Here is a 24,615-nt window from a genome sequence, read left to right on the forward strand (position 1 = left end):
GACATTAGACTACAACTGAAAAAAATCTTTCACACACTGATTGATCCTATTAAAAGGTAAGTTTCCAATGATGTGGATGGATTGCTTCATTTGTCGACATATATCGGTAATTATTTCGCGCTAATATGTGTTAGTTTCATTTTGATTAATCTAGAATGAAGCTAAGTACCATTTAGAGTGAGGGACTGTTAAACTGAATTCAATTGAATATTTCTCTACAGTATGTAAAGCTCTAAAGGTAGGCTCGCTAGCCTGAAGCCCGACGTTTGGGAGTCACTGAATTTATTAGATGCCGGAGAAGTCCATTTATCCAGTGTCAGTCAGGGAGTGACGTTAGCAGCTGTGATAATTGCTGTTGGATGGCAGGGCTGAGAGTTCAGAGCTGGAACACTCAGCCCGGGGGCTCCCTGCAGCTCTTAAACTCTCAGCTCCATCACAGTCCAGAGCAGCCTGTGACTGCCGCAGCTTCTGGGATGTGCCGGGCAAACAGCGGTCAGACACACCAGGGGTTGCGAGCACGCGAGTGGGCTGACAGCAAGGTGTGGGACGAGCTGCCGTCGAGGCCAGCATGCTGCAGTGACGGTTTGTCCGGGGCTTTGTGCACCAGGTAATTTGTTGCCTTAAAAATACTTAATTGAAGCGATGGATGTCAATAGAATGAGGAGTCGATCGATTGGATGAATAAAATGTGCTCTCACTAGTTTCCTTCTGGTCCGAGTTCATAAATGTATCGGCCTGCTCCTCAATATGATAATCACCGTATTTACTTAGCATTGTTTTTCTTTCTATTTTACTTCCTATTTTTCTAAGGTGTATCCCGTTCAAGATTCTCTCTATGTTTCTGTCTTTACATCCCTTTGCTCAGTACCTTCCTGACGCCGGTACCTTTTCAGAGAGTCTCAGTTGTGCCCGGTCCCCTCCATCGTCATCAGCTGAATGGAGTCCACCGTTTCGCTTCCTGCCCGCGACTCTTTCCGCAGACCTTCCTGTGGAGGGGTATTTTCTTGTTTTGGATGATTTTTTTTAAAAAATCACCTGTCATCAATAGGAAGTGAGCAGGGCTAAATAGGAACAAGTTGCTGCTTCTGTTAATGAATTAATTCATTCATTCATGCCTAAGACAAAAAAAGAAGTGACCCGGGCGAAGGGAGGCTACAATGAATAAGGCGGCGTTTCCTGCTAACATCACTTTTTTGTTTGGGGGGGGAGCTGCTTTTTCCCCACTTGGGGTGATTCAGAGACTCGGAGGAACGTGTCTGTCTCGTTCTCAGTTTGTGACAAGTCGTTACAATACATTGATTAATCTATTACTGTACATAAGAACATTTCACAATTTCATTAGCACCGTGCCCGGATTGAATCAATCTTCTGATGTTTGTATCTGGGATTAAAAGGCCTTTAGCAACCGAGACGCTTTGATCGATGGCCTATTAAGGTGTATGTTAATATTGATCACATTGTGAGACTGTAACGCTCCCTTCTCTGTTTTAATATTATTCTTTTTTTTCCCATGGCGCAGATACAAGGAGAACCGCTTCTAAACAAATATCAAGCACTATGGAAAGCGTCTCGACTGCACTCCCAGCACCCAGTGACGTGGCACCGACAGGTTCCTTCGAACAGGATTCCCTGAACCAGCAGAGATCTCCCCATCTCCCCATGAAGCCAAACCAAGTGGGCCAGGTCATTCTGTACGGGGTGCCAATCGTGTCCCTCATCATCGACAACCAGGAGAGGCTGTGCCTGGCTCAGATCTCCAACACTCTGCTCAAAAACTACAGTTACAATGAAATCCACAACAGAAGGGTGGCTTTGGGGATCACCTGTGTGCAATGTACCCCGGTGCAGCTGGAGATCCTGCGCAGGGCTGGGGCCATGCCAATCTCGTCGCGGAGATGCGGCATGATCACCAAGAGAGAAGCCGAGAGACTTTGCAAGTCGTTTCTGGGCGAGAACAAGCCTCCGAAGCTGCCCGATAACTTTGCTTTCGACGTTAGCCATGAGTGTGCCTGGGGGAGCCGGGGCAGCTTCATCCCGGGCCGTTACAACAGCTCAAGGGCGAAGTGCATCAAATGCACGTACTGCAGTATGTACTTCTCTCCCAATAAGTTCATCTTCCACTCCCACCGCACGCCCGAAGCCAAGTACACCCAACCGGATGCCGCCAACTTCAATTCCTGGAGGCGACACCTCAGGCTGACCGATAAGAATCCTCCCCAAGACCTGACCTATGCCTGGGAAGATGTGAAGGCCATGTTTAACGGGGGCAGTCGGAAACGAGCCTTGCCTGGACATTGCGGCCCGCTCAGTTCCGTGAAGGCGGTGAACAGTGTGATCAGCCACATGATAGGCCCGGAGCTCTCCCAGAAGAGGGCCAGGTTTGCTGAGGACGAGGAAGACGGGGGCAGCGCCCCCTCTCGGAAGAACCTCCGCAGTTACCCGGTCATCCCGGTCCCCAGCAAAGGATTTGGGATGTTGCAGAAATTCCCGGCGGCCTCCCTGTTTCCCAACCCTTACACCTTCCCTGCTTTCGGGCTGTGCCAGAAGAAGGACGACGCTGACTCTCTGGCTGGCGAGCCGAAGCAGCCCGGACTATCGGGCCTCCTGTGGCCCGCCCGAAAGGACACTTTTTACCCGCCCTTGTGTATGTTCTGGCCCCCCAGGGCGGCCAGTGGCATCCCGGTGCCAACCTACCTACAGCCCCAACCCAGTACCATCACATCGGTGGGGGAGTCCCCGAATTTAAGGCAGACTTTCCTGGATGTGTCTGACCAAAGTGAAGCTGGTAGCCTGACCGTGGCCGCTCCCAGAGACAGCTTGTTTGACAGAGACAGCCTCGCCGGCCCGGGAGGCCAGGAGCACAGGCTAGCCGCTGAAGGCAGGCTCAAGCCCCTGGACGTGTCTGCTTTCACAGCCAGGAAGCAGAGCTACCTCTCGGCCTTCAAGCCCGTGGTGAAAGACATCGAGAGCATCGCCAAACTTCATGGCAACGCTGAGGACTTTGGCTCAGAGAGGCATCCCTCCCCGGGTACCAGCTGTAGTTACCACAGCGACAGCGTGGCGAGCGAGGAAGAGCAAGAGGTGGATGTCGAGACCAACAAACTCTCAGCAGATGCTCAGGAAGAGGGGATCCCTCTGGAGCAGTTCACCCACAACAACAGCAGCAGCAAACTGCCACAGGACAGCGGATTTGGAGGGACTGAAGACCCGGGACATTTCTGTAGCTCCAAAATGGAGCCAAGTGTCGACAAGAGAGAGAGCAAGGAAGATCCAATCAGTGATAAGGGACCCACTCCCTGCGATCCCGTATCATTGGAGCAGCCCAATTACAAAGACGTAAATATCACCTTTCGGCTATTTAGTTAATTATGGCTGGCTTTGGGCTAGAACATGCACAAGAGGCGCGGCTAAAGACGATCGTGTCCCTAAAGAAATCAATAGTGCAATAATATAGCCTCGAAATTCTATTTCATAATTTGATTCTCCGTAATATGTGATTTGATTTGCTTTTCATCTACATGTTTTTTTTCCCTGGGACTTTTAATTATTGAACATTGGTGTCGTCTCCGTTTCCATTACACAGCATGGGGCGAAGTTTACAAACAAGATTTCTCAACAAATTGACAGCAACGCTCCAGTTGGCGAACTGCCTCTCCCTCATTCTTGGATGATTCCTAATATTTCGTATCCTTTTGTAATCTTCCAACAGGGTCTTAAAAATGGAACCAAAAAGCATTCACTGTACTCTAAAAAAGATGAAGATAGTTTTTCAAGTAAGTACAAAATGACACTTCTTGTAAAAAATGTTTTGTGGGAATTACGAATTATTCCAATCAATTTCAAGGTGCAACCCGGAACAAGAGTTTAAACAAACGCAAGTTGTTTGTATTTTTAAACACACTTTATATTTGTGGCCGTGGGCTCATTGTTAACTTTTTTTGTCCTTCATTTATTTGCCTCTCTGTTTACCAGTGACCTGGGTTCCTCTCTGAGACCATGTGTATATTTATGACATGTGTTTACTTGTAATTCCGTACCTGCGTCCATAATTCTTTTTCTCCATGTTTCTGTTTATCTGTAGACCCTGGATAAATTGTCTACCCTGTTTGTGTTTCTTTGACCTTCCGTTTATCTGTAGACCCTGGACAAATTGTTTATCCACTTTTCACCCATCTGACCTCCTGCTTATCTGTTGACCCTATTTCAGTCTGTGACCTTGTTTATCCCTCACCACATTTCCACCTGTTTTTTATGTGTGATTTTGCCACACTAATGTATATTTTATGTTGCAGTTGAAACTAAACAGCAGGATTGTTTCACGGAGGAATCTGATAGCTCGGGGTTGGGGTTCTGGCGGGAACCTGGGGGTGAGTAAGTGATTATGACCAGAAAGACGTATAATAATTTAAAACTTATATCGAATATATACGGTAACAAAGAAAGAGAATATTCGCGAAAAAAATTCTACAAGGGCTAAATTCAAAGGGGGAAAAAAACCCCCAAAAACCCACAAATGATCCGGTGGGGTTACACATAAACTAACAACATTGAGTAAATTAATTTGAGTTTGCGGGACAAAATAAAACCAGATTATCGGGTGAAATTAGAAAGCTGCAAATATAAACACTATATTGAGACTGGCTGGAAAGAATAGAATAAAAGGAACAATATTTTACACTAAGTAATACAATGCAACATTGTTCCCTTTCAAAAACTGGATGTATGAGGCTTGTTGCTTTTAATATTTGTCAACAGAGATAATAAAGGTGTTTTATGACAGCCATCAGCGCTGATATCATTTGGCTCATAATAAGCCTCGCATACAATACATTAGAAAATTCCCTTTATTATCTTAAACAAATTAAATGAATCCACCTTTTCTTATTGCTAAATGTCGCCAAGGGCTTTACCTAAGACAGCAAAGGACGTGATTAGAAGTTCTGATGCCGCGTCTCAATTGCAATGAGCGGGGTAGGTATCTGTTCTAGAGGGAGGGAGAGAGAATAAAATAATCTAATTTGCCATTTATGTAATGCAAACTCGTTTGGCTTTGTCGATTCGCGGTTAATTGACTGTCAAACGAGGTTGTTATCCTGGGGCTATGTCTGCAAATTTGCCTGTCAGATGAGAGCGAACATCGAGGGTTCAGAATGAACAAAAATACACGCTTTTTTTTTCTTTTATTAGGGGGAGGAGCCCCTTACAATATACACACCACATTCCATTTTGTTTAAATACCAGTTTCCCTGGAGAAATTAGTAATGCTTTAGATTGTCTATTTTATTTTACAGTTGCAAACATTATCCCTGTTAAAGAACGTGGACAGAGACAATTAATATTGTAATGGGGACAGCATTAGTGCACGGAATTTTGTGGCGTGTGGGTTCGCCATTTCAAATAAATCACCGTTTAAAAAAAATCACTTACAATCAGTGAAACCCATGTGCGATACTGATGTGGAAAGTGAATGTCCAGTAAAGATCGTAAAAGAGTTTTACCTTTTTAATTGGATAGGTGAGCAGACACAAGAATCAACATCACCACGCTCTATCAAGACTGATGTGGAAAATATGGAGAAAGGTAAACGTGTTCGGTATATACACGTGGCGTGTCTATGTATCTCGTGGATACATAAATGTACATAAATCTGTAAACAACAGCAACTTGTATTTACATAGCGCCTTGAATAAACTGTCCCAAGACGCTTCATTGGAACGTTTTCAACCAGAATAAACATTACTATTGATTATCCTTTAAATTTATGCCAGTGTTAAAATCCATATATCTAACAAGTTGATTTACATGTCTGTATTAGTGTCCTATTTACATCTACCATAGCCCGGCATATCATTTACATATCATCACTAGTCCGTTTAGAATGAAATCTCCATACAGTAATCATCTAGATGTTCATCGATCTGCCCAAGTAAGCCTTTGTTTCAATCCTGTGTCTTTATCCACCAAAGGATAACACAGCCGGCGAAACTGCGCTGGCGTTTTCATCTTGGTGCCGAAACAGCGTGAATAAGGATTTGCTGCATATTAAGCGGACATGTTGCATATTTTTCCCTCCATATTTGACATTAAATGCATTATTGGGGAATATAAATTGAAAAGCTCCTGCAACCCGATTTTAATTTGTTTTTCATCTTCTTCATTACCGGACATCAGTGTTAAAAACCTCTACGTGTTGCATGTGACTAGAATGTTACGTCTGTAAAGTGCACTGAATGTTCCCAAATCACAGTAATTTATGTCATCACATCACTTCAACAGTCCGAATAAATTTTGTTTTTATTGTATGTTTGTTATTTCATTGTTTTTTTCAAAAAACGTTTTGGCTCTTTTTCGGCTGGGGAAATGAGCAAATGAATCGATAAATTAACGGAAGGAACCCAATTCTACAATTCAGTAGGTCCTTCACCATCATTACAGATAAACGAATACAAAATAAGATTTAGTCACTAGATTCATAATTACGACAAATGATTTGGTAAACAAGGAATGAAGAAGAAAGTTAAACAGAGACTCGTGAACACACGGAAATGTCTGAGACAGGATGTTAGAGAGAAGTAACAGAGATTTGGGATTGAAACGGAGTAACGCAGATGTAAACAGGAAAAATTGAAACCCATCTCCCTATTTATGGACATTTACAGGATGCCATCTGTCCGATTAAAATGATAAGGATTTGACGGGGTAAGTGTGTGATTTCGCTGGAGAAGGGGTCGTTTTATAAATAGGTAGCAACGCCAGATAGCTTTGCCTTCTTTAAATCGAATGTTGCGTTTCATTTCCAGAAGAACTTCAGAAAGTGTTATTGGAACAGATTGACCTGAGGCGGAGGTTAGAACAGGAATTTCAGGCGTTAAAGGGTAACGCTTCTTTCACTGTTGTCAGTAAGATATTATTTTTCTCTTTTTTAGTATTTTATTCAGTTCGGTTGTGGCGGTGCCTGGTCACAGCAAAAAAAAACTACATCCGTGTTCAGTTTACAGCAGTATATCCGCAATCTCCCTTTTATTAAAAAAAACTGCAACTCCCTTTAGGATAATCATTAATCAGTTTCAGGAAGCATCGTTTTAGTTCCCTCTTTCTTATTCGAAACTGCCTGAGAGAGGCACTGCTGGTCGGTTTGTACCGCGATTTCTAATTGTGAAAATAACTACAGCGATCACCGCTAGTTACTGTTGAAAATCTGTGAAAATGTGATTCTCGAACTTTGTGAGGTGTAAAAACATACAGTACAGCAACATGTCAAACTGTTGAATTCAAGGGAAATAATTTTTGATGATTAGAATGGAGTTTCGTTTTGTTAGCTGCGCGGATAATTTAAAGTATTGGTAATAGCCATGTGTAAGTCCGAGTTTATCTGACCCACGTTTTCCGTTTATCCATCCATTTATTGATCAGATAACTTCCAGGACCAGATGAAGCGGGAGCTGGCGTACAGAGAGGAGATGGTGCAGCAATTACAGATGGTAAGACAGAATTTCTTACATGCTTCTCCTGCTGATTAAGCTGGTGTATCGGTGTCAGGAATTCATTCGCCAACTCAAGGCTCTTGGATACCTAGCCATTTACCTACCAATTTGCAGTTAACTCTCTTTGGCAACATCTAAAATAGCAAACACACACAACAAACTCATTTTCGGGAAAATCTTCTACTGGCCAAAATAAGGCTGTTTTCTCAGGAAAGATACATTTAAAGTGGGATTTGGAGAGTGTGCTTCCTAATGTACTGTTGGCAGATTGAAGCAGAGGACAGGGATATGATATCATAGTGCGTATACACACATACCAACAGGGAACATGAATAGGCCACAGGTTCTTGGAGGCTGCCCCACCATTCAATATGACCACGGCTGATCTAATTTTACACTCAACTCTACATTCTTTCATATCCCCGATAATCTTTCAATCCCATGGTGATCAAGAATCTATCTCTGCCTTAACAATATTGTAAAATTCTGTATCCACATGCTTTTGAGGAAGGCAGTTCCAAAGATTTACAACCCTCTGAGAGAAAAAAAGTTTCCTTATCTCTGTATTAAATAGTGACCCCTTTCTTTAAACTATGACCCCTAATTCAAGATTCTCCCACAAGAAGAAACATACTTTTAGTATCCACCCAGTCAAGTTCCCTCAGGATCTCACATGTTTCAGTTAAGTCACCTCTGACTTTTCCACACTCGAAAGAATACTGGCCTAATGTGTCTAGCTTTTCTTCATAAGGCAATCTGCTCATTCCAGGTATTAACCTAGTAAGCTTTCTGTGAACTGCTTTCAACAGGTTGACGTGCTTTCCTAAGTATGGTGACCAATACTACACACAGTACTTCAGTTGCAGTCTCACCAGTATATATAAGGAAAGCATAATTTCCCTACTCTTGCATTCAAATCCCCTTAGATTAAAACATAACATTCTATTGACTTTCTTGATTTTGGTGGCATGGTGGCACAGTGGTTAGCACTGCTGCCTCATAGCACCAGGGACCCAGGTTTGATGCCACCCTTGGGTGACTGTGTGGAGTTTTCACATTCTACCCGTGTCTGCGTGTGTTTCCTCCGGGTGCTCCGGTTTCCTCCCGCAATCCAAAGATGTGCAGGCTAGGTGGATTGGCCATGCTAAATTGCCCATAGTGTTCAGGGATGTGGAGATTAAGGGTTCGGTCTGGGTGGGATGCTCTGTGTGTTGGTGTGGACCTGTTCGGCCGAAGGGCCAGTTTCCACACTGTAGGGATCTATGATTCTTGATACTCCTGCATATGAATTGCAGAAGGTTAATATACTAGGGCATCCAGATTTCTCTGTGTCTCAGAGCTCTGCAAACTCTTACTATTTAGAGAAGCACTACATGCTTCTTTCTGGCTCTGTATCTCTCTCCACAGATGCTGAGCAACCTGCTGAGCTTCTCCAGCAATTTATGTGTTTTTTTTTCCGGACTTTCAACATGCACAGTAATTTGCTTTGTGCTTCTATTTTGTTCTTTCTGCCAAATTGGACAATTTCACACTTTACCACATTGTATTTTATTTGCCAGATCTTTGCCGATTCATTTACCCCATCTATAATTGCTTTGAGGCCTCCTTAAACCACCATCACCACTCACTCTCCCAGCTACCTTTGTGTCATCAGCAAATTTACCCACCATATCTTTGGTTCTTTCATCCAAATAATTTATATAAAATGTAAGGTGTTGAGGTCCCAGGACCGACACCTGCAGCATGCCATTCATACAATCCTGCCAGGCTGAAAAAGACCCATGTATTCCAAGTTTCAGTTTCCTGTTAGCCAGCTAATCTTCAATACATGCCATTATGTTACTCTCATGCCATGAGCTTTTATTTTCTGCAATAGCCTTTGATGTGGCACCTTATCAAATATCTTCTGGAAATCCAAGTAAGTATATCCACTAATTCAAATTTATTGACAGCACAAGTTACTTTTTGAAAAAAAACTTCAATAAGTTAGGTAAACATGATTTTTCTTTGACAAATACATGTTGATTCTGCCTGATTACTTTGTTGGCTACCTTAATAGCCTAGTAGTGCTGTTAATCCCTTGTATGTACTAATTTAGCTCATATCAGGCTGTCTAGTTTTAGGAATGTGGGAGGGAAACATCAGCCAGGGATGTACCTTCTCACCATTGTCCAGTAGCCTATACTGTAGAATGTGCATTTGTGAAGAAGAGACAGCAATCAGATTTGGCTTCTACTCCTCCCCATCCATCCAGTGGAACGGTCCACTAATATTCATTGCTAAATGTTGTCGAATGTAATATCCACAATAAAGGCAGTGCTTATAACTCATGGCATAATCAAAATAAATACAGGTACTGTGACATAGACTTTATAACCCATTATAGATTATACATTAGCCTTTTTTTTAACAGATTACAAGCCACACATTCTCCTTTCTCCAACATACATTTGTCTCTGTATGAACCTATATATAATACTATCAGACTGTAGTTAACCTGTATTTATCACACTCCAGTATGTGTTCTCCCATCCATAACATATTCTAGTTACTGGACTAATGTCTTCAAAACATGTCTTATCCTTTTGGTAACATACTCCAGGCCGTGTTCTATTTTGTGTGTTATGCACTCCAAACTAAATGGGTTTGTCCCTCATTTAGCACATTCTTATGGTATCCATATAACTAACTTACTCTTGAATTCATTATCATATGTGAAACAAATTGGATATGATGTGATGCTGTACATAATATCCTTCTGCTTGGATATTAGAACACAACCTAAATCTCCTTTCCTTGTCATAATGAAACGTTCAGACGCTGGAGATCTTGTTCATTTGTTCTTCTGTTGGATTTACAACATTGCTGATCTACTTTTTTTTGAAAAGTAAAAATTGATTTCAAATTACTATTAATTCCCCTTAAGCCCTTTGTGTCAACACTGAAAATGTTAATTAGGATTTCTCTGCCAACCTTGTGGACTCGCTAATACTTTGTTTATTATTTGCCCTGTTTAGCTCCTCTGTTCTTTTAATTCCCTTAGTTCAAAATTGCTGTTGGCACCTCTACCTATCTGTCTATGTAGTGTATCAGTTGCCGAATCAGGATCGGTAATTCTTCTTTTAAGAAATTGCAAACATGGTTGCTTGTCAGGCCAGTCAGAGTAAGAGCTCCATTATTTTCTAAATGTGTCACATTGACATATCAATTTAATGAATGACAATGCTATTGCTGCATTACAGGTGACCATATTTAAAAAATATTTCATTGACTGGAAAGTGCTTTGGGATATCTAGATGCTGCAAAAGGTGCAATACAAATCCAAGTCTGTCACTCTTTTCTTTATTTCCACTGTTGGTTTTGACTGCACTTATGAGACTAGCCACATCGGTGTTCCAACTTTTGTCCTCATCAGTCACATTAATCTCATCTGTCTGAATATAAAGTAAGTTTTACAAAGACACACTTTAGTGCGCAGTCTCACTGATATAAGCAATGTATTAGAAGATTGTGGAAAATATTACTACAATCTCTCATGTGTTCTGCCAATGAGTGAGGCTCTGAGCACACCCTGAGAAAATTTATCTTATGGTAACTTTCTCAGTTCAAGGTGAAACATTTGTGTGGCAGTATTGATAACATTTTCCTTTCATTTCTATTCTGTCACTGGCTATCAGCATCAAGCACTCCCGGAATTGGTATAGCATAAGAGTTCCCAAAAGTGAAACCCTGCACCATAATGTACCTTAGTCCCCCAATCTCTATAGATGCCCCCAACAACCTGCAACTAGTTCATGAGGTATCATCAGCATCAACGAGAGCTTTAGTTTCTGGGATGCTACTACTCAATCTGGTGGGCTAAAGATTCTCAGCAGACATTGCCATAAGCCCGCTTTTCTGTTGACTGTTTTAAAACAATTTCATTTTTTTGATACTGATACCAGCCTTTATTCCTCTCATCCCAGATTTCTTACAAATTTTCTAGGCTTTAAATAATCTACCACCATTTCCAGTTGCATTCTATATCTCTGTATCTAATCACAGATTTATCCCCCACATTAATTTTTACAATGTATTCTCTATCTACTGTGATTATTAATACACATTCAAATAGCCTGTGCTTCAGACTTGGGATTTACTTGGTGGGGACAAGTGCCTGAGATCATTTTCCATTGCCTTCCTCACAGTTTTCATGTCCGAATACTTTTCCTCAAATGTGGTTCAGGAGCTTCCACCATTTTTTATGATGGAGCCAGTGCCACCCACACCCATCAGACAGGAATACCCTCATTGGTTATCAAGACCATTGGCTCCCCATGTTCAGCACTGGCACTCAGTTTGCTGAAGCGGTCTGGACTGCAGCCCAAATTTAACTCTTCTAAACCGGAGATGGGAATACTGCTACTAAAATAATACTCACTCTTTTATCAAAAGGTACAGATTTGAGCAAATCCTAAGTATTGCTACAAAGTAAAGTGGTGTATTTGAAAATTAGAACAAAAGTTGATGGAAGTACTCAGCAGGTTGGGCAACCACTGTGGAAAGTGAAACAGGTTCAGTTCTGTGCTCCATTACCAGAACATTAAGGAAGTTCTACTCTTCACTTCAGTGGGATTTCTGTTCATCCCTTTTACCTTGTTAATTTTCATTGCTGTCTGTTTCCCTCCTTGAGTTTGATCAGGAATCTACATTCCAGAATCTACAGTCTCTCACTTCAAGATATTAAGAAGAATATGTTTATTCAAAGAGTTCTAAAAACTCCAGGTAAAGTGATCACAGGAGATATTTAAATGTGGTTGGATCTTGAGTTTGCAAAATTTGGTTATAGACATTAGAGCTTCAAGTCCTATTCTCATTATTGATATGTCTCAAATTCATCAGATTTGAAATTAGTCCTGCATACCCGACATCAAGATCCGATAAGCCAAATATTTCTGCAGCTAAACTCAAAGCCATCCTTTCTGGCCCCTTCGGGTACTTTTATGCCTCTGGGACCAACTCATCAATCTCTTATATCTGTGCCTTCAGGCTAATTTCTAATGTGTAGACCCTGGCATGCTGATCCACCTGAAGGCTAATAATATTTTGCCAGCTTCTATGCTTCTGTGCTCCATAAACTGTAATTCACCCAGAATGTTATAGTTTGTGTTGTCATCCTACAGTGCACTATAAGGTCTGCATCCCCGCCACCCCATCATTTTAGGCGTGCCAACTTCCATTGGCTCCCCATGTTCCAGAGAACTGCCTTTATGACTCTTGCGCTAATCTCTTATCCCCTCCATGGCATCACACCTCTTTCTGTTTCAATGTCACGAGCATACTTTCATGGCTCACTCACTTCTTTCTCTCACTGTTCGCTATTCCTTCTCACAGCCCCTAGAATGCCGCCTCAATATTTTTGCCATATTTCTCCCTCCTTACAAAAAGCTGTGGATCAGTTTGCTCCCAAATCACTGTCTTCCAGTAATGTCAGTGTGACGCAGTGAGAAGAAACACTCTTGTCTCTGAATCAGAAATTTTAGGCTTGAGTCCTACGCCAAACATTTGAGCACAAAGGTCTGTACAGATAACCCAGTCCTTGCCGAGGGCACAGTGCACTTTCAGAGATCTCTTCTTTCAGAGACGACAAACCAACTTTCTGTCTGAAATAGGAAATAAGAACATAAGGCAGGAGGAGGCCATTCAAACCTTCAAACCTGTTCTGCCATTCAGTTAGATCATTCATGTTCTGTGGGCTAACTCCATATCCCTGCCTTTGGCCCATCTCCCTTTACTTGATGACAATTTATCAATCCAGATGTGAAATTAACAACCAATCTAGCATCAACTGTCCTCTTAGGTAAAATCATAGAATTCCTGGAAGCAGGCCATTCAGCCCATTGAATTTACACCAACCCTCCAAAACAACACTCCACCCTATCTCTGTAACCCTGCATTTCCCATGGTTAATCCACCTAGCTTACACATCCCTGGACACTATATGCAAGTTAGCATGGTCAATCTACCCGAGCTAAGGTAGCGGTGAAAGATTCAATGGCATTATTTCAAAGAAGAGCAGATGAGTTATTCCTGGAAATTGGACCAATATTTGAATTAAAGTCACTAGACACAGATTATTTGATGATTATCACATTGTTGTTTGTGGGATTTTGCAGTGCTGAAATGGGCTGCAAAAGTACTTCATTATTTGTGAACTACCTGGAAAGGCAGCACCTCATTTCTTCACATTTCTCTTTCTCACTCCTATCTGTAGTCACTTTTTTTAGCTAGTGCCCTGTAAGGGTACCCTGAGATACAAGTGTGTGGAGACTATTATGGGAATGTAAATTACGTTTGTAGTTTAACAACTCCCAGGAAGGGAAGTAAATGACTCCCTCTACTGGTAGTACTACAATTCAGTTAAAGGGAAGAAAATATAGGAATCAAATACTTCATAACTTGAAAGTCCCCTTCTTGTCCTTCTTCGTGCTTAAAAATGTACAAATCATAAGTTTTTTATTTACTTTTGTCAGGTGGTAGGTGTTGCCATTCGCTACCCACCAATAATGGCTTTTGAGAAGTTGTGATGAGCTGTCATATAAGTATTTGAATTGAAATATGGCTCTTAAAATGTTGAGAACAGGTAAGCTCCCCTAGAAACCACTGTTTACTTTGGTGTCATCCAAAATGTACATTGTGGGGAAGGAAAATAATTTCCTAAACGGCCACTCGCTTAAACTGCTGTGGATAAATGGACATTTTTATAAGGAAGTACAACATAGGTTTACAAGAATGATAAAAACCAAAAGAACCGCAGATACTGTAAATCAGGAGCAAAAACAAAGTTGCTGGAAAAGCTCAGCAGGTCTGGCAGCATCTGTGAAGGAAAAAGTGACCCTTCCTCAGAACTCTGAGGAATTTCTGAGGAAGGGTCACCGGACCTGAAACATTAACTCTGTTTTTTTCCCTTCACAGATGCTGCCAGACCTGCTAAGCATTTACAAGAATTAAACCTGGAGTTCAGGGGTTAGGTTATAGGGTGAAGTTGAACAAAGTAGGCCTGTTTTCCCTAGAGTTTAGAAGGTTAAGGGGTGACCTGATCAAAGTCTTTAACAAGATAAGACAGGGTAGGTAAAGATAAACTATTTCCACTGTTTGGGGATTCTAGAAATAGGGACATAGTCTGAGAATTAGGGCCAGATAGTCATGGGAGATGTCAGGAAACATTTCTGAACATAAAGAGTGGCAAATGTTTGGAACTCGCATCCACAAATGGCAGTGAATGCAGGATCAGCTGTTAGTTTTAGATCTGAGATAGATCAATTTTTGTTAAGCAAAGGTATTAAGGGATATGGATTAAAGGCATGTGTATGGAGTTGGGCCACAGATCGGCCATGACCTCATTGAATGGCTTGAGGGCTGAATGGCCTACTGCTGTACCTATGATTGCAGAACCTTTGTGAAACTTGAGATTCAGTATGAATTTGTTAAGGGAAAGTCGTGTTTAACTAATTTGCTTAAGTTTTTGAAAAAGGTAACAGAGAGGGTTGATGAGGGAAATGCTGCTGATGTTCAGTTTGGAAGGGAACAGAATATTATTTATATGGAAAATTATTGCAGAAAGCTGCAGCACAGAAGGAATTAGGGGTCTTGCTGCACTAAGCACAGAAAGATAGCACATGGGCACAGCAGGTCATCAGGAATGCTCATGAAATGTTGGCCCTATTTCAAACGGGGTGGAGCACAAGAGTAAGAAAGTCTTACCGCAACTGTACAAGGAACTGTTAGGAACACATCTTGAGTACTGTGAGAAGTTTCACCCCCTAATTTAAGGAATGACACAATTTCATTGAAAGCAGTTCAGAGAAGTTTCACTAGCATGATCCCTGGTACGGAGGGATTGTCTTATGAGAAAAGATAAACGGGTGGGGAGTCTCTTCACTGGAGTTTGGAAGAATGAAGGACAATCTCATTGAAACATACAGGATTCTTAACGGGCTTGACAAGATAAATGCTGTTACCCCTCACGAGAGAGACTAGTATCAGAGGGTATAGCCGCAGAATAAAAGGGCATCAATTTAAGACTGAGATGAGGAGGAGTTTCTTCTCTCAAAGGGTTGTGATTCTTTGGAACTTCTTGCTAAGAGAGCTGTGGTGATAGAGACCTTGTAGTTTAAGGCACAGATAGATTTTGATCAATAGGGGAATTAAGGGTTATGGGAAAAACACAGGAAGTGGACATGAGGAATGTTAGATCAACCATAATCTTGTTGATTGATGGAGCAGGCTTTGAAAGTTGATCAGCTTATTCCTGATCCTTTTTCTTATGGTGTACTTGGACTTCCCTAAAGAATTTGATATGGTATCACAAACTAGGCCTTTGAGCAAAGTTAGAGCTCATGGAATAACAGGGACAGCAGCAATGTAGACAAAGTACAGGGAGCAGAGAATAATGGATAACGAGGTGTAGACCTGGATGAACACAATAGGCCAAGCAGCATCAGAGGAGCAAGAAGGCTGATGTTTCCGGTCTAGACCCTTCAGCTGAAATTTCTGAATGAAATAACCCTATTGCAGTGTTGGGGTCAATGCTTTTCCTGATTCCTGTCATTGATCTAGATGTTGGTGTACAGGGCACAATTTCAAATGTCAAACAAAAACAAATTTGCTAGAAAAGCTCAGCAGGTCTGGCAACATCTGAGAAGGACAAAAGCTTAGTTAACGTTTTGGGTCCGGTGACCCTTCTGCAGAACTAAATTTCAAATGTTGCAGTTGATGCACAACTTGAAAGCAATGTGAGGAAGAGTTAGGAGAACAGATGCCAGATGAAGTTTAATGTGGAGAAGTGTGATACATTTTGGTTTGGAGAACCTGGATAGACAATATCAAATGAAAGGTACAACTCTGAAAGAGGTGCAGAGGCAGAAGTGTTTTGTTTTATTCATGCACGGGATGAAGGTGTCGCTGGCTAGGCCAATATTTATTGCCCATCCCTAATTGCCAAAAGGGCAGTTAAGACTCAACCACATTGCTATGGGTCTGGAGCCACATGTAGGCCAGACCAGGTAAGGACGGCAGTTTCCTTCCCTGAAGGATATTAGTGAACCAGCTGGGTTTTTCCAACAATTGACAACGGTTTCACCATCATGATTAGATCCTTAATCCCAGATTTTTAATGAATTCATCATCCATTATCTGCCATGGAGGAATTTGAACCTTGGACCCCAGAACATGAGCTGAGTTTCTGAATTAATAATCGAGCCAGAATGCCGCTAGGCCATTGCCTCCCCTACGAAGGTGTGTGAGAATGCATAAATCATTAAATGTGACAAGGTAGGTTGAGCAGGCAGTTAATAAAGCATATTGTGTCCTAGACAGTATTAATATGGCACGGAGCACACAATCATAGACTATACAGATATGGTGGTCCAATGGGCCTCTTTTCTGTGCTGTAAGAAATTTGTGGTTTTGTGATTGTGACAAAGTCTACAGTGGGGCTTTTTGTGCTCTAAGAGGTGTGAGGAAACAGGTAAAAGCCATATTCCCGGTGAGAATTTCAATTCATTCTCTTTCTACACACTTCCACCAAATGTCCCACAGTGGTTCCACTAGTTCTAGGTGTGTCTTTAAATATGGTTTTTATACAACGATAGTTCCAGAGTTAAACCTCTATCAAGATCATAGATAGTAGGAACTGCAGATGCTGGAGAATCCGAGATAACAAAGTGTAGAGCTGGATGAACACAGCAGGCCAAGCAGCATCTTAGGAGCAGGAAAGCTGACATTTCGGGCCTAGACCCTTCATCAGATTTCTGACACCTTGTTATCTTTATCAAGGTCATGCCATTTAATGTAGCATTTTCAGAAATCCTGCAAACTTTCACGCTCAATGAATTGATTTCAATGTGCTTTCAATGTAATTATATAGGTGTAAATGAGGTAACTGTTTTGCACGTGGTGATATCCAACAGACAACAAAGAGGTGATTAATCAGTTAGAGATAGCAAGAACTGCAGATGCTGGAGTCAGAGATAACACAGTGTAGAGCTGGAGGAACACAGCGGCTCAGGCAGCATCAGAGGAGCAGGAAAATTATGTTTCAGGTCAGGACCCTGCTTCAGAATTCCTCCAGTTCCACACTGATTAATCAATTAATCTTCTTTTTCTGGCAGTAATCTGTCAGTTTATGTGGAATACCCTGCTCTTCCTTGAATACTGCTTTGTGACTGTTAATGCCTGTTGAAGCATCTAGAATAAACAGCTGACCCAGTTTCATCTCAGTCATGAAACCTCAAACAATACAACACTTCCTTCTGTACAATAAAATGTCAGTCTAGTGCACATGCTTGAACTCACACTTGAACTTAGAAAAAGATCTCCCCTTCCCCTACTGCATCCCTCAACCAGCCCAGTTCGTCCCCTCCCCCCACTGCACCACACAACCAGCCCAGCTCTTCCCCCCCACCCACTGCATCCCAAAACCAGTCCAACCTGTCTCTGCCTCCCTAACCGGTTCTTCCTCTCACCCATCCCTTCCTCCCACCCCAAGCCGCACCCCCCGCTACCTACTAACCTCATCCCACCTCCTTGACCTGTCCGTCTTCCCTGGACTGACCTATCCCCTCCCTACCTCCCCACCTACGCTCTCTCCACCTATCTTCTTTACTCTCCATCTTCGGTCCGCCTCCCCCTCTCTCCCTATTTATTCCAGTTCCCTCCCCCCATCCCCCTCTCTGATGAAGGGTCTAGGCCCGAAACGTCAGCTTTTGTGCTCCTAAGATGCTGCTTGGCCTGCTGTGTTCATCCAGCCTCACATTTTATTATCAAAGATTCCTTCTATTCTTTCTGCCATAACTTTATAATGAGCTCCCACAAAAGAAACTCTGTATGGATTGGGGCTATGACAATGCAATGGCATATTCTTGGGTTTTCAATTTTGCTTTTGTAAATTCATTCAGCACTTTTTGTTAGCCCTTCAGTAAATGATAATCCTTTGTTGCATTCTGCAGTGTTGGAGACTTTTCCAAAGCTAATTTCATGAATATACCACTTCTGTATTCTATTAAACCTTGCAGAACTAAAAGCTTTCCAGTTCAGGTGTATTTCTCTGTTGATTTGGCAGCTCTTTTCTAGGATATCTGTTGTATTCTCTGATTAAAAAAGGTAAAATCAGCCATCATTCCCACTCTTGCAAGTTGTCAAATGGTTGAAGGTGTGTCTTTATGGACATTTAGAAAGCACAGGTTTTCACTTGGTGTTACTGGTCACGGTCATTAATGAACTTGCTGGCTCATGCTGCCAGGGATTATGTGTGAATCACTGGATGGAGTACTCAGAATGTAACAAATTATTGTCTTATCTCAGGGAATGACTTTTATTACACTGTCAGTTTCTCTCACCTTACTAAAGATTCTTCAGCCAGTACACAGGTGGAATCATAATTTTTTTCCTTGTTTCCCCATTGGGAATGCTAAACTGAAATTTTTGGCCTGCAGATTAACATAATTTCTGGGTTCCTGTCTGGGAACCAGAACAGGAAGGAAAATGCCTTTGATTGCAAAAGATGAATGAAACCGGTCACCCCTGTGACATCAGGAAAAGATGGACAAATACAGATTATGTAGTGCCAACCTCTCACACTAACTGTGTCCTGAAAATGAATTGATTGAAGTTTGTCCTCCACTCGTACTTAAATTAGACTGGTGAGCAATGGATGTCTACTTTATGACCCCACACAGACACACACACACACACACACACACACACACACACACACACACACACACACACACACACACACACATATATATAGAGACACGCAGACACACACACGCACAAACACATGGACACACACACATATATAGAGACACGCAGACACACACACTCAGATACATGAACACACACACACATATATAGAGACACGCAGACACACACACTCAGATACATGAACACACACAGACACATACTCAGGCATGGGCACACACACACACACACACACACACACACACACACACACAGCTGCAATACAGCGAGAAGCCCTCAAACAAGTGGTGGGATGGGGTGTGGAGGGGTGCATAGTGGCATTGAAGCAAACTAAGTGAGGCCAATGTGTGGGAACAGTTGTGATATCTGTCATATTTTGGGAGCTCTCCTGCTCTTCCAGAAGGGTTCATTTGAACTTTTAAAAATTTCCTTTTCTTAGTGCCCATGCATTTGCTAAATAATCCTGACCTCATCACTAACTCATTTCAAGAGGGAACAGACAATGACGATTAAGTCTATAGGATCTGTTGCTGAACAGATTGATCACAGACCATCCCAAATCAATTTTCACCTCTTGTCCCCCAGATGAAACAAGTTTTGGGACAATCTCCATCTAATATGCTGAACATAACAAAGGATTAATATTTAATTAAGTGCTAACAGCTGAAATCTGAAAATGTGCCTTGCAAGTGGTATTTATAATTAGAAATGAAGTTGAAAAGACAGGGCCCAGAGTGAGTTCACAGTTAATGTTGAATAGGGATAAACAGTAAGACAAAATGAAGTCAGGCAGGAGGGGACAATTAGGTGACATTATGCTTTGTTTTTAAAAAACTTACAAAAGGAGCTGGGGAAGAAGAGAATTTCCACTTGAGGTTCTGGAAAAGTTTCAATTTTTGTGAACTTATCCCTCTTTGTGTGCTACATGTCATTTTAAAGTGTTTCTACATTATGTAAGTTAGGTTGTCAACATGTGCTCCTATGACCTGCTGTCAGTATTTAGGTAACTAAAACTAGTTCCTTTGACTGACAGCAGAACCACAACCCTGTGAAACACTGTACAACGTGTTTAATAACACAGCTCTGCTTTATAAAATATGATCTATTATTGCAGAGGTTCAGTCCAACAGGTACATTTTGAAAGAAACCTAAATAATTTTAGTGAGCAGGGTGGTGGGTCAGTCATCAGCACGGCTGCCTCACAGCGCCGGGGACCTTGGTTCGAATCTGACCTCAGGCGACTGGAGTTTGCACATTCTCCCCGTGTCTGTGTGGGTTTCCTCTGGGTGCTCCAGTTTTCTCCCACTATCCAAAGATGTGCAGGTTAGGTGGATTGGCCATGCTAAATTGCCCACAGGGCCTAGGGATATGCAGACTAGGTGAATAGCCATTGGATGTGCAGGGTCATAGGGATAAGGTAGGGGATGGGATGCTCTGCGGAGGGTCAGCGTAGACTCGATGGGCTGAATGGCCAGCTTCCACATTGCAGGGATTCTACGAACTTGCGTTGTCTCAGACATTGGAACTGCATATGACCCATTTAAGTGGGAATATCCAGAGGGACAAGAGCACATTATTCAGTCTCTTCAACCTGCTCCACCATTCAGTAAGATCATATCTGATGTGTCACTTACCTCCATTTACCTGTCTTTGATTGGTATCGCTCACCTACTGATATTCTGTCAACTGCAGTCTTGATAAATTCAACTGACCCACATCCGCAGTCTTCTGGGGGACAGAATCTCACATATCCCGTAGTCTTTGAGTGAATAAGCATTTGTGATTTCATTCCCAAAGGACATAGCTCTAATTTTGTCTCCTTTTGTTCTTGTTCCCACACCACAGACAAAAGCTATTTTTTAATTGACCATCTTAAATCCTTTTATCATTTTAAACACCTCAACCTTCTAAACAGTCTATAACAACCCAAGTTTATGCAAACCATCTTCATAATTTAAGCCTTTAAGTCCTAGTATTATTCTGGTGAAGCTGCTATATCTCCTTCATATATGCTGTTGTGCTGTGGCATCCACAGCCCAGCGCACTACTGATGTCTGACCAAGTGAAGGTGAACTTCACCCCCACCCCTCAACCCCACTGGGATAATGCCCAACCTTCCATTAGCCTTTTTGAATGCTATTCGTACCTGTACAATAATTTGTGGGTCTGTGTACACGGGCACCTGAATTCCTTTGCTCCTCCAATTGAATGGGTGCCTTGTGCAATCAGCATGAAATGGCACTTGATACTTGTTATTCACTGCTGAATATTATCCAAGAAGTTTAAATGTGGCGGGCAAAATCAGAAAATGCCGGGAAAACCCAGCAGGTCTGAAAACGTCTATGAAGAGAAGGCAAGGTTAACATTTCAGATCCAGTGACCCTTCTTCAGAAATGTGGAGGAATCGGGGGCAATGTCGTAGATAACAAAGTGTGAAGCTGGATGAACACAGCGGGCCATGCTACGTTCATCCAGCTTCACACTTTGTTATCTTGGATTCTCCAGCATCTGCAGTTCCCATTATCTCTGGGGGAAGAATCATTACAGCCTGTATTCTGCTGCTGCTTGCATTAACTTGCACCCCCTCAAGTCTCTCACCGCTATGAAAATATTGCAATTTTTCTTTCTTGGACCTATAACGGATGGCCTCATGCTTTCCCATGTTAACTCATCTGCACCATTTTTCTTAATCAGTCAAAACATCAGTTGTTACTTTGTCAAAGTACTCCTCCTCCCTATTTCCCAATCACTTATCAATTCAATACAAGTTTACCTCCAATTCCCTCCAGTCTTAGTATTTCACACAATCTCCTGTGATGAAACATCTTTTCAAAGTCCATTTAGACAACATAAATAGTCACACCCTATCTTGTCGGTGACCCCCTCATTATATTGTGCTCTAATTCATCATCTCTCTCCCTCTCTCTCTTTCTCTCTCTCTCTCCCATTCTTTCAGATTCCATATGCAGCAAGCCTGATGAGGAAAGAGAGACTCAGCACACAGATGAACAAAAGCTAAACAGTTCATGAACAGGACTGAAGCTTTGGGTTAGTACAAGTAGCTAATTTCATCTTGTGAACGCATCACAAGAGGGAAATTAATTAGGTTTGAAAGGAACATTTCACAATGAACATTTGGAGGGAGCACTGGGAGAGAGAGAAGGGATAGATCGAGAAGATATTCATCTTGATGTTGAAAATGCTCAGCACTGTGCTCCACCCTATACCTGTGAGTACAAATCTGTCACGGCCTGTTTATAGATGTGTAACTGATGGAGTGCTACCAAAGCATGCTAAGAAAAGAAGGTTTAATGTTGTCCCAAGAAATGCACCCTGCATTTTATTTTAGCAATTGCAGCGAGTAGCTGCCTGTGTTTGCCCATGTGATCTAATCAAATTTGGGTCAGTGTCTCTTCAGTGGGATCCCTGTCATAGGTCCTGGAAATGGGTTGGGGTGGGAGAAGAACTGGAGAGAGGTTGTGATCACAGACAGATGGTTGGTCTCAGGATGTGAGGTAAGCATATCTGCGTACTTCATTGTGATGGTTGCATGGACGTACCAATTCCGACAAAACCCAAGTTCAGCAGGCTCACCAGCCTTCTTTATAACAGGTTCTGTTTAAATGTGCTTAACATAGCCTCTTATTCACAACTGCCTCTCCATAAACTTAATATCATCCAAAACTGTGATCTTTGTATGGTATGATCTGCCTGTACTGCAAGCAACAAAACTCTTTACTGTACCCAGGTACATGTGACAATAATAAATCAAATCTAATCTAAAACCTGCTACCCTTGTCCTGACTTGCACTAAGTTCCATTCGTGCATTTCCCCCAGTAATCACTCATTTTCCTGGCTCACTTAAACATCAGTTTTAACATGCGTATGTTTGTGTGCAAATTTCTTCTTGCGTCTACCTCTGTAGCTTATCCAATCCTATAACCATGCAAGAACTCCCATTCACCCTGTCTTCTTTTGACCTACAAATATTGGACAGACCTTCAATTATCAGTGCTGTAAACTGCTCAAAGTTATCCCTAAATAGCAGGCCCGTTCCACCTCTCTCTAAACAATCCTTTAAAAGCTGTGCCTTTGACAGATATTTAAGTAACCTACCTTAGGGTCTCCTTCTTCAGCTCAGTGTAAATGTTTTAATTAATCAAGGCCCTGTGTAAGTGCCTTGCCCTCTGAACATTGTGAACTGTTTACATGTAGAATTTTTTAAAAACTCATTTCGCGGAATGCAGGCATCGCTGGCTAGGCCAGCATTTATTGCCCATCCCTAAGAGTCAACCACATCGCTGTGGGCCTGGAGCCACAAGTAGATCAGACCAGGTAAGGGTTGCAGTTTCCTTCCCTAAAGGACATTAGTGAACCAAATGGGTGCTTCTGACGATAGATAATAGATTAGTGGTCATCATTAGACTGTTAATTCCAGATATTAATTGAATTCAGATTCCACCATCTGTCATAGCAGGATTCAAACCCACGTCCCCAGGTCGTAACCTGTGTCCCTGAGTTAACAGTCCAGTGGTAATATCACTAGGCCATTGCCTCCTCCTCAAAAATAACAAGTGCCCTCTTTGAGCCATGGGTTTATATTGACTGGGTTTTCTTCATTACACAGAAGCATATGATGAAGTGCACGTCATTTGTAAGATACAAGCACAGAGCAAAGCTCCACATGCAAACCTCGAGCATCAGAAGAAAGATCAAGTGAAGGACTGAAGGACCAAGCACAATGCAAAACCCTGGAAATTCAAACTCAACAAAAGTTAATACATAAATCAATGATTTCCTAAGAGACATTAACATGACTTCAAACTTTGTTAGTGGTATAAAGAATCACTATTAACTGGCTTCTTAAGTATGTGGTGCTTCCATTTAGATATTTTTGAGGCATAAGGAAGGCTGGTGAGCCCACTCTTAAGAAGATTGGTGTGTCCGTTTTAAAGGTACTAGTGATCTTACCTTAAGAAGACTTGAGAACATTTTTTGGATGATTACTGAAACCATTCCTAAGAAGATTGGTGAGCCCACTTCAAGGGGGATTAGTGTATCCACTTTAAGGAGATTAGTAAATCTTAATGTAACACTATGGATTAATGAACAACAATGTACGTGAATGTGTGTGTACGCGCATGCACATGTGTGTGGACTTCAAGAAGACCATCAGTTGTCTCATTGAATGATTCTCTGGAAGAAATACTACAAACTCAGTCCTTGATTAGTGGACTGGAATTGCATTAAGCTCAAGAGGAGGGAAGACAGCAGACCGTGGACAGGAAATTACACCACTACTCTAATTCTTCTCTAACTTTTGCCTGCTTAATTTATTAATGGTTAAATAAGAGTATCCTCTATCACTTGAAATATTTTGGCTTTAAA

General features: G+C 41.9%; 1 protein-coding gene across 5 annotated transcripts; it reads left to right on the top strand.

Moving 5' to 3' along the window:
* Window positions 1-521: 521 nt before the first annotated feature.
* skor2 (SKI family transcriptional corepressor 2) lies at window positions 522-24,615 on the top strand. 5 transcript variants are annotated; one of them, XM_048539079.2, is made up of 9 exons: window positions 522-607; window positions 1,520-3,336; window positions 3,710-3,773; window positions 4,293-4,367; window positions 5,515-5,580; window positions 6,801-6,899; window positions 7,414-7,481; window positions 22,183-22,274; window positions 23,855-24,615. In XM_048539079.2, the coding sequence occupies exons 2-8, from the start codon at window positions 1,558-1,560 to the stop codon at window positions 22,243-22,245; spliced, it is 2,214 nt and encodes a 737-aa protein (XP_048395036.1). In that variant the 5' UTR covers window positions 522-607; window positions 1,520-1,557; the 3' UTR covers window positions 22,246-22,274; window positions 23,855-24,615. The 5 variants fall into 5 exon arrangements, 4 of the variants coding, with proteins under 4 accessions (XP_048395036.1, XP_048395047.1, XP_048395017.1 ...); XM_048539090.2 differs by having other exon boundaries at window positions 6,801-6,875; XR_007248418.1 differs by lacking the exon at window positions 23,855-24,615 and having other exon boundaries at window positions 6,801-6,846; window positions 22,183-22,226.

This window comes from Stegostoma tigrinum, chromosome 1 (assembly GCF_030684315.1).
Source record: "Stegostoma tigrinum isolate sSteTig4 chromosome 1, sSteTig4.hap1, whole genome shotgun sequence".
NCBI classification, from domain to species: domain Eukaryota; kingdom Metazoa; phylum Chordata; class Chondrichthyes; order Orectolobiformes; family Stegostomatidae; genus Stegostoma; species Stegostoma tigrinum.

Coding starts and splice junctions, on each gene's coding strand:
- skor2 (XM_048539060.1), top strand. CDS start 1,558: ATGGAAAGCGTCTCGACTGCACTCCCAGCACCCAGTGACGTGGCACCG. Junction 4,368..5,514: donor GTTCTGGCGGGAACCTGGGG/GTGAGTAAGTGA, acceptor TTAATTGGATAG/GTGAGCAGACACAAGAATCA. Junction 7,482..23,854: donor TGGTGCAGCAATTACAGATG/GTAAGACAGAAT, acceptor TTCATTACACAG/AAGCATATGATGAAGTGCAC.